This window comes from Dictyostelium discoideum, assembly GCF_000004695.1.
Source record: "Dictyostelium discoideum AX4 chromosome 6 chromosome, whole genome shotgun sequence".
Classification (NCBI taxonomy): Eukaryota; Evosea; class Eumycetozoa; order Dictyosteliales; family Dictyosteliaceae; genus Dictyostelium; species Dictyostelium discoideum.
The window spans coordinates 1,697,838-1,714,699 of record NC_007092.3 but is presented as its reverse complement, the minus strand read 5'-3'; the positions used below and the strand labels follow the sequence as shown (position 1 = coordinate 1,714,699).

The window sequence follows — 16,862 nt, the reverse complement described above, 5'->3', positions numbered from 1 at the left end:
TTATTTTTTTTTGTGCTAGACTCTCTTATATTGGAAACAATATCTTCCAATTTATGAAATATGTGTTACTTTTGGTATTAGTCCAAAAACATTTCAAAATCACTATAGTCAACCATTCATTCACTTTGAGTTGTATGCAAGGAAAAAATGGAAAAGAGATATGATAAACTTGTTGAATCAGTTGGCTTTTTAAAACATCCTATATCTAATGTGCTTTATCGTGCAATTGCTGCTGAATCTACCTCTATTGTTATTGAAACTCCCACTGATTACCAAATCCAAAAAAAAAATACTATTCTGGTAAAAGCAAAGTCATGTGGTCAAATTTCATTGTGAGGTATGCACTAGATCATACAGATTATTGTTACTACATCCTGAGGGATTCCCAGGTTCCGTTCATGATCAAATATATACTATAAAAGACCAAAATAGAGAGCCACAATACTATAATAATGGTCAAATTATTCGTAAACATGATAGCTTTCCAATATTGGTAATTATTTTAAATAACCAAATCTCTTACTTTTAATACTTTGTTATTAATTTTATTTTATTATTATTTTTTTTATTTTTTTTTTTTTTTATTATTATTAAAATAATTATATTATTGGTATTTTTTATTTTTTATTATTTTATTATTTTTTTTCTAGATATATCTTTACCTAATTTTGTAAGCTCCAACCGTGTGTATGTGGAAAACTTTTTTTTTAAAAATTAATCATTTTAAAATAATTCATAAAAAAAAAATCTAGATTTCTGACTTTTTTTAATTTCCAAAGATTGGCCTATACCGCAATTTTATTTTATTTTTTATTTACTTTTAAATTTTTTTCTTTATTTTTTTTTTTTTTACCTTTATTTTTACCTTTTTTTTTTTTTTTTTTTTTTTTTTTTTAAGCATCTGTCTCAAAAGGTGTTAAAATCCAATTAAAAACTTCAATTTTAAACTTTATATGTAGTGTATCATTAGTTAAAAACCCATTTTTGTTGATCTTTTCAAATTTCATCATTCTATTACAATACCATTTTTTTGGTTGAATTACTATTTGTTGTTGTTGTTGTTGTTGTTATAGTTATTGTTGTTAAAGTTATTGTTGTTGTTATTATTAAATAAAAATAAATTAATTAGAATTTGTATAGAATTTTTTATTAAAATAATTTAGTTTTAACTTACAATTTTCAAAAAAATAGTTTTTATTATTATTATCAGATTCTTCTTTATTAATTAATGTAAAATCAGATTCTACAGTTACTGATTTATAAAGACCACTTTTTTCAAATAATGCAATTACTAAATGATTTTCAAATGTATCAATTCTACCATTTGGATACAATGATAAACCAAATTCAAAAGAACCAATTTTAAATTCAGGACCTAAAAAAAAAGAACCAACTTTTTTTTTTGATTTTGTAAAATTCTTTATGAACCAATCATTTTCATAAATTTTATTAATTGAATTTTCATTAATTTCTTGAATTTTTCTTTTTAATTTTAAATATTTTCTTTTAGTATGTTGGATTTGATTTTGCTGTTTTTCAATCGATTCTGAAATGAATAACATATGTTTTGAAATTAATAAATGTTGTGATAGATCGACTCTTTTCATTTGATCATTACAACCATTGGCTTTGAATGCACAATCAACGATTTCATTTGGACAATTTAGATTTAAATGTTTTTTCAATTTTCCTCTTTCAATGTGACTTTTACAACTAATACACTCAATTAATGTTTTAATACATTGATCTTGATGAGAATTTAAATTTTTAAATACAATTAATTCTAAACAATGTTTACATTTTTCAAATCTTGAATCACATATTTGTTCATGATCTTTTAGAATCTCTAATTTGTTAAATCTAAATTGAATTTCACAACCATTCTTTTTATTTGGACATTCAACAAATTTAAATTGACATTGTTTTAAATGTGTATCTAATTCTTCCACTGTAATTATTTGTTTACATCCATTCTCTTTATCTTTAATTAATGGTATTGAATCATTTTCATCATCATAATCATCATCATCATCACCACTACCTCCAATATATTGATAATCTTTCTTTATATATGAAAATGAAAATGGACAATTTATTTTTTGATTTGAAAATTTATTTTCAATGAATATTGATCTTGATAAATCATTAATTGATTGAATTATACATTTACAATCTTTACGCTGCTCACCTTCTGTTATTAAATCTAACCAACATTCTTTACAATTCCAAAATCCCCAATAATTTTTTTTTTTTTTTTTTTTTTTTTTGTTGAAACAGAAAAAAAAAAAAAAAAATGAAAAATTAGTTTTTTTTTTTTTTTTTTTACTTTCATTAAAATCTAGAAATTAAATTTTTTTTTTTTTTTTACTATTTCAACTTCATACCTCTTTACATTGATAAATTTCAGCTTTATATAATATTTGATTACAAAGAGGACATGAATATTCATCAACAATCAGTGATGTATCTAATAATAAATCATTTATTGTGCAAAAATAGTTATTTTCCATTGTGTTATATTTGATAATAAAAAAAAAATATATATAATAGAAAAAGTAAAACAAAATTATAAAAAACAAAAAAAATAAAAAAGTTTATATTTGGAGAAAAGGAAAAACAAAATAATTAATTAAAAAAAAAAAAAAAAAAATAATAAAGTAAAAAATTAAATTACCAAAAGAGAAAAAAAAAAAAACAAATCTTTTTTTTTTTTTTTAAAAAACTGAAAAAATTAATTTTGTTATAGAAAAAATAATAATAATAAAGTAAAAATAAAAAATAAAATAAAAAAAATAAATAAATAATTTATTTATTTTATTTTATTTTATTTTATTTAATTTTATTTTATTTTACTTTATTTTATTTTTACTTTATTTTATTTATTTGCAGTATCTAATATTTTTTGACTTGATCTTAAAGTACGAAATGTATATTCATGATTTGAACCTGGTTTTATCTTTTTTTCAATTAATTTAAAAATTTTAACATCAGAAGCAGTACCAGTTGTTGGACCTAAATACCAAATGACACCATTTACTAATTGCCATTGAGATGATTTTGTCATGAAATCTTTATCTTTATCACAATCAGATTGTTTTAAAAATTCATTAATTGGAAAGAAAATCACAGTTTTAGTTTCATTTGATTTTTCATATGGGTTTGATGATAATATATCATTATATTCTTCAATATTGAAAATTGCCATCAATGGTTTCTCCATTTGGTATTCATTTGATAGAACATTTGAAATCTCCATACAAACTTCTTTTTTAGTCATTGTTTGTTGTACATCCACAATAATATTTCCAGTTGTAAAAAATGTTTTTAAATTTTTAAATCCTTTAATCTTTTCTAATTGATCTTTTAAATCTTTCATTTTAATCTTTGTACTAAGTGCTCTAACCAAAACTATGTATTTAGTTGTCATTTTTTAAATTTTTTTTTTTTTTTTTTTATTTATTTAACTATTTTTGTTTTTTTTTTAAAATTAGAATTTCTGATTTATGATGACCAAAAAAAAATAAAAAAATAAAAAAAATAAAAATTAAAATAGATTTTTTTTTTTTTGATGATTCAAAGAAAAAATATGTTTTTGTGGAATTTTGAACTTTATGGTAAATCAATTGACTTTATGTTTTTTTTTTTTTTTTTTTTTTTTTTGATTTATTTTTATTTAATTTTTAAATATATTTTTTAAAAAAATAATAAAATTAAATAGTCAAACTATCAAAATTTTAATTAATGACTATTTAACTATTTGAATTATTAATTACTAGTTTTTTTTTTTTTTTTTTTTTTTTTTTTTTTTTTTTTTTTTTTTTTTTTTTTTTTTTTTTTTTCCCCCCAACATATTATGAATCATTAATTTCTAATAAACAGAAATAAGTGATATTGCTTATTTTTTCATTTTCTTCATTTTGAATATTTTCTTTTTCTTGTTGGGTTCCTGTTAATCTTTTATCAAGCGATTGAGCATTTTCATAAAAAACTTTTATTTGATATTTATCATCTTCCAAGGCCACATAAAATTCGATGAATCTTTTTTTTGTAACCCTAAGTGGAAAATCACTTTTATATGAATCCATTCCTGGAAGGCTTGGTGGTGACCTTTCATCACCTTTTATTTGATGAATAGTGAAACTATTACCTTCTTTTGTACCTTTTAAGTTTATAGCTAATAATTTACGTTGATCGTTATTGGGATCCTTGGTGTTTTTTGGAATCTTAACAAAATCAACCAACACTGTAATTTTATAATATGACTTCCCTTGATATTTTTTTAAATTATCTTTTGACATATTTTTTTTATTAATCAACATACACCAATCTGGTGGAGTAAAATGTTCAGCTTTTGTAAAAGTTTTAATTGGCGGTGCAATAATTGTATGTTTTAGCCCATTTTGGTTTGGTTTTGGTTGAAATTGAAAAGTAAATATTAAATCTCGTCCGTTCATTATCCCACTTACTTTTATTTCAGTATAATAAATATCTGAAAATCGATTTAAAGGTCCAACTTTAACAGTAAATCCATCACCTGGCTCTACATTCAAATCATACATTTCTAAATCTAAAGTGCTTTGAAAATAAACTCTCAAAGTTTGACTATTATAAGCTTTGTTTGGGAATACCACTAACTTGTTATTTACAACCCTTATCATTTGATTTGAATTAGTACTATTTATTTTAGGTACTATTTCTAATTCATGTCTTATTGACAGGGGATAATCAATTGATTCAAAGAGATCTAAAAATGATTGTTCCATATGTTTTACGTCTCCTTTTGCCCTTTTTACTATTGATTTTTCTAAATTCTTTTTATCATTTCTTTTTCCATTTCGTTGTTTTTTTTTTTTTTGTTCTTGTTGTTGTTGTTGTTGTTTTTGTTCTTGTTCTTGTTGTTGTTGTTGTTGTTGTTGTTGTTGTTGTTGTTGTTGTTCTTGGTCTTGTTCTTGTTCTTGTTCTTGTTCTTGTTCTTGTTGTTGTTGTTGTTGTTGTTGTTGTTGTTGTTGTTGTTGTTGTTGTTGTTGTTGTTGTTGCTGATGATGTTGTTGTTGTTCATACATTAGTGGTAGTGATTGTTGTTCATCCATTTGTGGTAGTGGTTGTTGTTGTTGTTGTTGCTGCTGTTGTTGATCATACATATGTGGTAGTGATTGCTGTTGATCATTCATTTGTTGCAGTGATTGTTGTTGATCATACATATATGGTAGTGATTGTTGTTGATCATTCATTTGTAGTGATTGTTGCTGTTGTTTTTGTTGTTGATCATACATATGTTGTAGTGATTGTTGTTGCTCATAGATTTGTGGTAGTAATTGTTGTTGTTGTTCATACATTTGTGGCAGTGATTGTTGTTGTTGTATTTGTTGTAGTTGTTGTTGTAGTTGTTGTTGTTGTATTTGTTGTAGTTGTTGTTGTATTTGTTGTAGTTGTTGTTGTAGTTGTTGTTGTTCATACATTTGTGGTAGTGATTGTTGTTGTTGTTCATACATTTGTGGTAGTAATTGTTGTTGTTGTTCATACATTTGTGGTAGTAATTGTTGTTGTTGTTGTTGTTGTTGTTGTTGTTGTTGTTGTTGTTGTTGTTGTTGTTGTTGTTGTTGTTGTTGTTGTTGTTGTTGTTGTTGTTGTTGTTGTTGTTGTTGTTGTTGTTGTTGTTGTTGTTGTTGTTCATTCAATTGTGGTAGTTGTTGTTGTTGTAGTTGTTGTAGTTTTTGTTGTAGTTGTTGTAGTTGTTGTTGTTCTTGTTGTTGTTGTTGTTGTAAATCATTTTGTTTGTTGTGAGAAACATCAATAAGAGATGTCCCAAGTTGGCAAATTTGAAGTTCCACCTTTTGATATTGTGTTTCATGTTGATTTTGTGAATTATATTGTGGATTACAACTTGTTCGATAATAATGGTGTGGGTGATAATTTGAACGAGGTGTCACATTTCCTAAATCATTAAAAACCTGTTTAACTTTTCCTTCAACTTTTGAAGCTATTTTATTTATTTTTATTATTTTAATTTTTTAATTTTCATTTTTTATTTTTTTAATTTTTTATTTTTATTTTTTTAATTTTTATACACTTACGATCAATATCGAGCTGAAGAGACATTTTCTTAAAATCAACAATGTTTGGTTGTGGTGTAAGTTCTAAAAGATTAAAAAAAAAAAATAAAAAAAAAAAATAGACTAAAAGATTAAAAAAAAAAAAAAAAATAAAAATAAAAATTAAAAAATAAAAAAATAAAAAATAGACTATTAACAAAAAAAATAAAAAAAAAATAGTCTGTTTAAAAAAAAATAAAAAATAGACTATCAACAAAAAAAAAAAAAAAAAGAGTTGTGTGGGGAAACTCATTTTTTTTTTTTGAGTTGTGTGGAGTTTTTAAAAAAAATAAAAAAAAAAATAAAAACAAGATTTAATTTATTCTTTGAACCATTTTTTTTAGATCTAAATTATTCTATAATTATTTATTATTTATTATTTATTATTTATTATTATTTATTATTATTTATTATTTATTATTATTTATTATTATTTATTATTATTATTATTATTATTTTTAAGAAGAATAGTCTTCATAATCACCACCTCCACCTAAATTATCCTCATCATCATATTCATAATCATCATCGTTAATATCTTGATCTTCTTCTTCTTCTATATCTTTAACATTTTCACACTGAGAAATATCCAAACCAAAATAAGGAGATAGATAAGTTATAACAGTCATTGACTCTGGAGTTGGTAACTTATAACGACCAAAGAATCTAGACATAAATCCAAAACCTTGATCTTGAGTATAACTTTGTTTAATCTTTAAAATCTTTTGTTTTAATTTCGATTTATGATGAATATTTAATTTAACATCATCTTGATTTGGTTCTTTAAGATATTCATTAATTAAATCATCATGTAATCCACTGTTAGAATCTGTATTTGAATCTGTAGTAGTTGTTGTTGCTGGTTGTGGTGGTGGTGGTAATGGTGAGTGAATTGCTGATAATGGTAATGCTGGCTGAGAAACTGCACTTGAAACACCATTAGAAATAGGTTGTGGTGGCCTTGATCCAAATGATTCTGTTAAATTAACATTGTAATGTTGTTGTTGTTGTTGTTGTTGTTGTTGTTGTTGTTGTTGTTGTTGTTGTTGTTGTTGTTGTTGTTGTTGATGTTTTTGTTTTTTTTGTTGTTGCTGCTGTTGTTGTTGTTGCTGTTGTCGCTGTTGTTGCTGTTGTTGCTGTTGTTGCTGTTGTTGCTGTTTTTGATTATTATTGTTATTGCTATTGTTATTATTATTACTATAATTTGCTCTTTGTTTTTTCATATTATTATTATTACGACGATGAATAGAACTTGGGAATTGTTGAACAAATTCACCACGATCTTCATCATAATAATATTCTGGTGGTGAATTTACATCATATTCTTCGCCTGATGAATCTTGTTCTGTATATTCATTATCATTATATCTATTACCATACATTCTTCTTCTTAATTCTACTTGATCATCTTCGTATTCATCTTCATCTTCATATTCTTCTTCATCATCATCATCTTCTTCTTCATCATCATCATCATCATCATATTGATAATAACCATCATTATTTCTATGATTATCTTCATATTGATCATCATCATCATCATCATAATCTGAATCATCAGAATCTTGATAATAATCTTGATCTCTTTCATCATCATAATAATCTGAATCATTTGGATCAATTGAATTACTTTTTTTATTTTTACCATTATCTTTTGAAAAACATGGTAAAACTGCACCATCAAAGAAACTATAACATAAACTCTTTGAACAAGATGGGAAATATTTACCAAATGCAACGACAACCAAGAATATATAGACACACATTAAATCAACACGGCCAAATGAAACTACATAATAGAAATGAAATGTTGATATCACTGTTAAAATGAACCAAATACATTGTTGAAATGAAACTGCAAAATACTTATCACTTGGTGGTATTGGTGCCTTTGAAGCAATACAAACATATTTAACTAAATAAAATTTAACAATTAAATATGATAATACAAATACCCATAATAATGGAAAAATTGGTCCATAACAACCAATCATCATTACCTAATATTATTATTTAAATAAAATTAAAATTAAAATTAATATGTTTTTTTTTTTTTTTTTTAATTTAAATTTTTTTTAAAAAATAATAACTTACTAATAATAATGAATTTAAATATTGTTTTTTTAAATTTAAAGGTTCAAAACTAAAGATTTCTTCAGTTTTTAAATTTCTATGAAATAAAATTTTATAAACTATATCGGAAAGATTTGATAATTCTAAGAATGGAGTTAACATAGCGAATATAGTAATGAAATGAATATAGAATGAACCACCTCTACGTAAGAATTTAATTGGTACTAAGAATAGATTTTGATTTGAAACATGATCGGAATCTGGATTAACATTGATTAAGAAATAAGCAGATGGGAAAATAACGATGATTAATGATTGAGCTATAAAGGTGATTAACATGACTTTACTCTTTGAAAAGCTTCTAACATAATTATTTGATCGCATTAGAATGAATCTAATAATACCGGGTAATGAATGATTTAAACCCATTAGAATAATGCTTGGACAAAAGTAATAGGCTAAATAAGAGGTTAAACTAACGAGCATGGCTTGTTTGGTACCATAATCTATGGGTGAAATTGTGTCAATGATTGAGAATTGAGTTTCGTAAAAGATGATGGCAAAGAATACAATCACCAAAAAGAAGAATGTTATACCAATCATTTGTAGTATTGTCCAACCAACATTTCTAAAATTTGCAGGGTCATGTAACTTTGTCCAAAGTATATCGGATACTCTTGGTGCAGGGTGGGCCCTCCAATTATCAGTACCCAATTCAGTACGATACTCTTGAGGTATAACTGGTTGAGTGATACGTTTAATTAATGATTTTGTCCATTTGTATGATGAGAATTGATTTGTAAATAAATGAGCATCCGATACACATGAAAATGTTATAAATGCTTTACCAGTTGATTCAACTTTCAATTCTGATGGTAATTGATTTATATCAGTATTTGGATCGACATAGATATGTTCCAATCTACCATTTAAATCGTTATCTTTATCTGATTGTGAAAATATTTTAATAAGAATGATTGAGACTGAATAAACACCATTTGAATAACCAGTTTGAAGGAAATCTTTCAACATTTGAACATTGGTCAATGATCTTGGTAAGCCTGTCAATAATACACTTCTTGATGTTACCAAATGATTACTATCATGTGAAAGATATATTCTTTCATCATTGAATCTTGTATAACAAATTATTAATGAACAGAATAATAAAAACACTTGCACTTGATAAAAGAATAGAAATGGTGAATTTGCATTCCAATTGGCTTGTGACAATAGTATCATGTCTCGGAATTTGTTATCACCTTTCACTGTGACTGGTATGAACAATACCAAACTGATAAAAGTAAAGAATAAACATTGGAATACTAATAATCTTTGTGATTTAAAGTAGAATCTAATCGATTCACCTTTGAATTTGTATATACTTTCCATTGGTGTGAGGAATGCCATCTTCAATGATAGGAATCCTTTTGATTTCACCTTATGTTTTGCTATGAAATTGATTACCAATGATACTATGATTATTAATAACACTATGAATGCTGACAATGACCATTCAAAGTAAAGCGAATTCAATGTACCAATAACTGTGATTTCCATTGTTGATTTATACATTTCACATGTATCGGTATCAATGAATCCAATTCTATATACTCCAGGCTCACCAATTAGAGAGAGCGTATTGAATGTCGTCTCTTTTCTCTCCAAATCTATATCGACACCTCTAAATTGTAGTAGAAAATGCATGTTCTTCCCGTTGGATGGACTTTCCAATATCACTGGTTCAATTCTTCCTCGGGATTCACCTTTCCATGTTGGTAATTTCGCTCTTCCAAATCCAATCACTGGTTGTACTGAAAATGATGTACCAGACATAACTATTGATGATGGTTCTCTAATCATTACCAATGTTTCCGTATCATTACCAATGACATTTAATATGAATCTTTCCGTTTCTATATTGTAACCTGTGTTTGTTGGGTCGTTTTGTTTGAAATAATAAATTCCACTATCATAGCTTGTAACACATTGAAATTTTAATGCATCATTCGATTCATCTGATTGAACTCTCCTTCCTTCCATTAAACTAAATCCATCTTTAAAAACTAACCATTCAAAATTATTACCTGTACCTGGTAATAACCCTATAGTTAAATCCCTTTCTGATGATTCTATTGTTAAATTACCTATAAATAATGTTGACCTTCTTTCAACTGCCAATGTTGGCATAAAATTGGTTGAACTTAAACAATTTTCTAAATTTAAAAAAAAAAAAAAATAAAAAATTAATTTTTCGATTTTTTTTTTTTTTTTTTTTTTTTTTCATACTTACCAATTTTTAAAATTACTATTATTATTATTGATACTATATACAAAGACCATTGTTGTAATGGTCTCATTTTTTTTTTTTTTTTTTTTTTAAATTAAAATTAAATAAATAATTAAATAAATAATTTTTTTTTTTTTTTTTTTGTTCACCCAACCCGCCTTTTTTTTTTTATTTATTCAATAATTATTATATATATATAAATATATTTAAGTGAACAAAAAAAAAAAATAAAAAAATAAAAAATAAATAGAAAATAAATAAATAAAAAATTAACAATGAATTAAAAAGGGGGACAACCAAAACAAAAAAAAAAAAATAAAAAAAAAATTTTATTTATTATTATTAATAGGATTTCTTAATTTTTATAATAAATCTAGATTATTATTATTGTTATTATTTCTGTTTGAAATTTATTAGTTATTTTTTATTTTTATTTTTTTTTTTATTTTTATTTTTATTTTTTTTTTTTAAACAGCTCATTTGTTTATCTTTGGTATCAAATTTAATTTAAAAATAAAATTAAAAAAAAAAAATTCAAAAAAAAAATTTAAAAAAAAATTCAAAAAAAATAAAAAAAAATAAAAATCTATATAGGGTCATTTTGTTGTAACCCTTGTAATGTTTAACGTACGTTTTACCCAAAAGTTCACTTTTTTTTTTTTTTTTTTTCATTTATTTTTTTATATTTTTTAAATTTGATTACACCCTAAATAAATTTACTTTACAAATTAACTTATTGTATAACAGAATGATAAATTAAAACGAAGAAATAAATAACACGATTCTTTTTAATAACTCAATACCAACAATTTGATATTTTTAATTGCTTTGAGATACTAGTTATATTATATATATACTCTATAAAATCTTATATTAAGAAAATAATTCTAATAAAATGCCCAGATAGCTCAGTCGGTAGAGCGCAAGGCTTTTAACCTTGTGGTCGGGGGTTCGAGCCCCCCTTTGGGCGAATTTTTTTTTAAAATCTTTTGTTTATAATCAAAAAAAAAAAAAAAAAAAAAAAAAAAAAAAAAAATTTCTCGGATCTCCCCACTCTTTACACCGCTTTTAGGTAAAAAAAAAAAATAATCAAAAAAAAAAAAAAAAAAAAAAAAAAAAAAAATATTCAAGAACACTATCAAACTTTAACCAATACTCAATTAAAAACAACCTCACAAAAACTCAAAAAGAAACCCAATGGTCCGAAACAATCAAAAATAGGTAGATATATCAATCTTGTTAATCCAATATTAAAAAAAAAAAAAAAAAAAAAAAAAAAAAAAAATCAAAAAATTTAAAAAAGAATGGAGCATAAACACTAATGAACCAATTCCAACAATTACACCACCAATTAATTATTAATTACCTAATCTAAAATAACATACTATTTTAAATTCACAAAAACTAAAAAACCTAAAATAAATAAATAAAAATAACATACTAATTGTATACTACAATAGTTTATTTATATCAAAAAAAAAAAAAAAAAAAAAATTTTAAAATTTGGAGGAACAAACACACAAATAATATTTAAATCACCTCAACATATATATATATATAATTAGTAAAAATGGCAAAAGGATTAACAAAGAAACCAACCAAAAAAAATAAATCATTACCAGCAACTACATCTCACGAAACACCAAAACCTTCAGTTGGATTTTTTAGTAGATTAAGCACCAACAAAACATTAGGAAATATTATTGTTAGTTCAGCAAATTTGGTTTGTTTCACAACTAGAAAAATTTTAAATATGACATGGGTTACAGTTACATTTGCAGCACTTTTCCTTACTCCAGCTTATAAATGTTTATCAGCTGATTTAGAAGAAACTGAAAAAGGTACCGATAATCCAGATGATGCTTTACCAGAAGGAATGTTGGATTAAATATAATATACTTCAAATTATATAAAAATAAATAATAAATAAATAATAAATAATAAAAATAAAAAAACAATAAAAAGAAATAATCAATTGTAAAATTTTTACATAAAACTGCAAAAACGTCAACAAAACATCAACACACATACACACACACAAATACACCTCAACCTTTTAATACAAAAACCTCAACCTTTTAATACAAAAACCTCAACAAACACACAGTAAACCAAAACGAAAACCAAAAAAAAAAAAAATCTAATCAAGATTAATTTTAATAAATTAAGAATCTTTTGTTTTTTTTTAAAATAAAAAAATAAAATAAAAAAAAATAAAAAATAAAAAATAAAAAAAAAAATTTAATTAAATAATTTATCAAATCGTCGTCCCATTACACTTCTAAACACTGATTACAAGATCCTCTCAAAAGTATTCAATGCACGTCTTCTGAGAATACTTCCTTTCATTATCAACAACAACCAAACTGGTTTCGTACCCCACAGATTCATCATAGACAACATCATCAACATCAATGAATTAATCAATTACCTCAAATCTAAAAACCTCCCTGGTATCATCACACTATTTGACTTCTTTAAAGCATTTGATTCTATCTCTCACGATAGTATTAAAAGAACATTAATTAATATTGGTATACCAATAAAATTAATAAATTTAATCCACAAGCTATTATCTGACTCACAAGCAAAAATTTCAATTAATGGTAAAACGACCAGAAAATTCGATATTAAAAGAGGTGTAAAACAAGGTGACCCAATCTCAGCCACTTTATTTGTAATTGTAATTGAAATATTAGCTAGAACAATATATGCAGACAATACAATAATTGGATTACCAATTTCACCCAATCCACAAATTAAAATCAAATTTACCCAATTTGCAGACGACTCTACAACATACAACATCAACTACGAACAACAACAACAACAATCAATCAAACATTTCGATAATTTCTGCTCTTCAACATCATCATCATTAAATTTTAACAAAAGTGCAATAATAGAAATCAACCCCCACAAAATCACTGATAAACACATAATAAACAACATTCCACAATCAAAAAGAATACCAATAACCAAAAAAGATCAATCAGAAAGAGTTCTTGGCTATTTCTTTAATCATAATGGTTTACATAGGAAATTACCAGAAACAATGAAAACACTGATCAAATCATTAGTACTATGGAAAACTAGTGGCACAACATTAAAAACAAAAACAACCATAATAAACACCTACTCACTATCACCAATAACATATTTATCATACCTTGAAGAATTTACAAAAGATGAAGAAATTCAAATTAATAAATTAATCTCATGGTTTATGAATTCTCCCTCAAATTCTGAATCACCAACTCTCAATACCAATTCCATTGAAAACAACACATCAACCATCCATTCACGTGCAAAAATACCTTTGATGTGTTATGATATATCATTAAAACCATTAAAAGAAGGTGGTTGGGGTATGTGGAATATACAATTACGACAAGTTGCTCAAAAGATATGGATATACAACAGATTTTTACAAATGCATAAATCTGCAAATAACTCAATATACATGATAAGTTGGATGGATCAAATCATCAACAAATCAATCTCTTCTCCATACCTGATAAAAATCAAAAAAGAATGGGAAAACTATGCAACTCAAATTGGACATCTAAAAGATAAAGTTCAAACCCTACAACCAATATTAACAAAAAACCAAACCTCTCAAACATTAACCACAAATAATATTTCACTACCACCAACACTCAAAGAAATCTACTCGACAATACTCAACAATCACCAATGCAAATCAAAAGACTATGTTGGCAAGAAATATTCAGATCTACTTCTTACTTCGCACCAACAATCAATACAACTATTATGGAAATACACATACGACCAACTATTTGTCAAAATTCAAAAATTAAAAGATCCAAAAGGCCGTTATACAAGCAAAGATTCCATGCTAGATGTCTTCCGATTAATCATCTACACAACAAAGTTTGCCCCATTTGCAACAATGAAATGAATAATGATCCCTATGGTCATTTGTTTTTCAATTGTCAGCACACAATCAACTTCATAAACCACGACAAATTAAAATATTTTATATATAAAAATTGCAATGGAAACAAAAACTGGTCACTAACAAAAAACCAAACAACAAAATTATACACACTCATTGATAAACCACAAACAAACAACAAAGCATTTAAACCAGATCCAACTATCAATATTAATTTTCATTTTGCAGAAAACGCACAATATAAAAAATACAGGTTCAACTGGAATTATATAAACACAAATCTTGATCTAGTCAGAACACATGCATATTGGAACATAATCTCATTAGTTATTCACCAAATATGGATATGGTTATGCAAATCATTATTTGACATCAATATAACTCAATCAATTGACAATTGGAACAACCAAATAAACAACATAACACTAGATTATGATATATTAAAATCAAAATGGCACAAGCTAATAAGATTGGAATATTCAAGAACATTATCAAACTTTAACCAATACTCAATTAAAAACAACCTCACAAAAACTCAAAAAGAAACCCAATGGTCCGAAACCATCAAAAAATTTAAAAAAGAATGGAGCATAAACACAAATGAACCAATTCCAACAATTACACCACCAATTAATTATTAATTACCTAATCTAAAATAACATACCATTTTAAATTCACAAAAACTAAAAAACCTAAAATAAATAAATAAAAATAACATACTAATTGTATACTACAATAGTTTATTTATATCAAAAAAAAAAAAAAAATAATTTCAATGTACTTTAATAATTGTTTTTATTTTCCAAATATGATGGGATATCTTTCATTTTCCATTTAATCAATTACAATTTCATAATTTGTTTTTTTATTTAATTTATTTAATTTTGTTTTATTTATTTATTTTAAAATTATTTATTGTACAAAAATATAAAATATAATAATAATATTTGTTTTTTATAATTAATTTAAAGCATCTAATATATAATTAAATATTTCATTTTGAGCCCTTGCAACATCAGGTACAGAAACTTCGTTTATTGGTATCATATCAGAACAATGGGTACCATTTTCAACTATAACGATTTTATATTGATTTGATTTTGAAATTGAAAGAGATGACCAAGGATCATTAGTACTTGAAACAAATAAAACATTTCTAACAGAGTTATAGTTTGGACTAATACCACCATACTCTACCAAAGTCCAACTTGTTGAAAGTGTAGGTTTTTTTCCAAATACATCAATACAAATTTGTCTTTGAAAATTGAAATTGAAATTAGTAAAAGGTTGATCATATGAATCACTTGTAATGAAAAATCCAAATTCAGTACAACATTGAAATAACCATTGTCTTGTCATATTAAATAATTCATTTCTTGTATTTAAATGGTCGATTTGACTATATTTAAAATTTGCAATCATTGTTTGATAGGTAACATCATTACATTCATCAGAATTTTTCATACCATACCAAATGTATAAATAGTTATCCAATGGTTCCTTTGAATCATCGACCATAATATTACATAATGAATCCAATGATATATAGCCAGGTACCAAATTACCATATTGAGCAGCAGTTCCCCAAACATTTGCAATTTCAAACATGAATGTTGATAAATCATTATCAAAATCAATATTTGAACAAAGACCAAATAATTTTGTAATATTATAAGTTAATATTGGGTCATGAATCATTTCAATGATTTTATTATTTGCAAGTTTAATATTATTTAAACATTTTTCACCATTATTTAATAAAAGTATTGATTTTTGAATTACTTCCATATATTGATAAAAATTAACCACTGGGTTCAATGGTGCACTTGAAGCAACAGAGAAACTTATTTTTGAAGGATATTTCATTGCCAAATAAGCTGATAAAGTACCAGCATAACTTCCTCCAAATGAAATGATTTTTGATGATGATGGTACATGATAATATACTTTGGTAAACCAATCGATAAATACAACACAATCGGCCAAAGCTTGTTGAGTTGTTAAATATTTTAGATTATCAGTTGATAAATCTTCAGTTACATAACTACCACCATAATATCTATGTTCTAAAGACACGATTAATGCATTTAATTGTTTGGCCCAAATTGTATACTGACAAGAATTTACAGAACTGGCCTCCATATTTTGTTCCCCACTAATAATGAAAAAAACTGGACCAGTGCCATTCCAATATTTTGAATTTACAACAAATCTTTGAAAAAATGTTCTATCATCTAATAAATTAAAATGATCAACTTTTTGGACGAATAATTGATAAACAATTTCATGGATTTGAATTGATTCATCAACAATCATAACATCTGGTTTACTTTTTATTAAAAATGAATTACATTGTGATATTGATACCATTGATATTATTAGAATATAAAATAATATATAAATTTTTAAACAGTACATTTTTTTTTTTTTTTTTTTTTTTTTTTTTTTTTTTTTTTTTTTTTTTTTTTTTATAATAATAATATATATT

At 24.6% G+C, this 16,862-nt stretch overlaps 8 protein-coding genes and 1 non-coding gene across 9 annotated transcripts; 4 read left to right on the top strand and 5 right to left on the bottom strand.

Annotated features, from left to right (window-relative positions):
• Positions 1–147: 147 nt before the first annotated feature.
• On the top strand, positions 148–336 carry DDB_G0292512 (hypothetical protein; the record flags this gene model as incomplete). Its single annotated transcript, XM_629647.1, has 1 exon — positions 148–336. The coding sequence occupies one exon, from the start codon at positions 148–150 to the stop codon at positions 334–336; it is 189 nt and encodes a 62-aa protein (XP_629649.1).
• A 166-nt stretch (positions 337–502) lies between these two features.
• DDB_G0292484 (hypothetical protein) lies at positions 503–2,510 on the bottom strand (the record flags this gene model as incomplete). Its single annotated transcript, XM_629646.1, has 3 exons — positions 503–531; positions 1,175–2,063; positions 2,385–2,510. 3 exons carry the CDS (start codon positions 2,508–2,510, stop codon positions 503–505), a joined length of 1,044 nt encoding a protein of 347 aa, XP_629648.1.
• Positions 2,511–2,875: 365 nt separating this feature from the next.
• DDB_G0292482 (hypothetical protein) lies at positions 2,876–3,427 on the bottom strand (the record flags this gene model as incomplete). The annotated part of the gene is made up of 1 exon (XM_629645.1): positions 2,876–3,427. The coding sequence occupies one exon, from the start codon at positions 3,425–3,427 to the stop codon at positions 2,876–2,878; it is 552 nt and encodes a 183-aa protein (XP_629647.1).
• A 424-nt stretch (positions 3,428–3,851) lies between these two features.
• On the bottom strand, positions 3,852–6,099 carry DDB_G0292480 (hypothetical protein; the record flags this gene model as incomplete). The annotated part of the gene is made up of 2 exons (XM_629644.1): positions 3,852–5,980; positions 6,075–6,099. The coding sequence occupies 2 exons, from the start codon at positions 6,097–6,099 to the stop codon at positions 3,852–3,854; spliced, it is 2,154 nt and encodes a 717-aa protein (XP_629646.1).
• A 451-nt stretch (positions 6,100–6,550) lies between these two features.
• DDB_G0292478 (hypothetical protein) lies at positions 6,551–10,525 on the bottom strand (the record flags this gene model as incomplete). The annotated part of the gene is made up of 3 exons (XM_629643.1): positions 6,551–8,092; positions 8,187–10,381; positions 10,459–10,525. The coding sequence occupies 3 exons, from the start codon at positions 10,523–10,525 to the stop codon at positions 6,551–6,553; spliced, it is 3,804 nt and encodes a 1,267-aa protein (XP_629645.1).
• Positions 10,526–11,352: 827 nt separating this feature from the next.
• tRNA-Lys-UUU-23 lies at positions 11,353–11,425 on the top strand. The gene has a single exon. It is a non-coding gene; the product is annotated as a tRNA-Lys (tRNA).
• Positions 11,426–12,025: 600 nt separating this feature from the next.
• On the top strand, positions 12,026–12,343 carry DDB_G0292542 (hypothetical protein; the record flags this gene model as incomplete). Its single annotated transcript, XM_629642.1, has 1 exon — positions 12,026–12,343. The coding sequence occupies one exon, from the start codon at positions 12,026–12,028 to the stop codon at positions 12,341–12,343; it is 318 nt and encodes a 105-aa protein (XP_629644.1).
• A 1,167-nt stretch (positions 12,344–13,510) lies between these two features.
• On the top strand, positions 13,511–14,377 carry DDB_G0292540 (hypothetical protein; the record flags this gene model as incomplete). The annotated part of the gene is made up of 1 exon (XM_629641.1): positions 13,511–14,377. The coding sequence occupies one exon, from the start codon at positions 13,511–13,513 to the stop codon at positions 14,375–14,377; it is 867 nt and encodes a 288-aa protein (XP_629643.1).
• A 957-nt stretch (positions 14,378–15,334) lies between these two features.
• On the bottom strand, positions 15,335–16,792 carry DDB_G0292476 (hypothetical protein; the record flags this gene model as incomplete). Its single annotated transcript, XM_629640.1, has 1 exon — positions 15,335–16,792. One exon carries the CDS (start codon positions 16,790–16,792, stop codon positions 15,335–15,337), a length of 1,458 nt encoding a protein of 485 aa, XP_629642.1.
• Between the last annotated feature and the right edge of the window lie 70 nt (positions 16,793–16,862).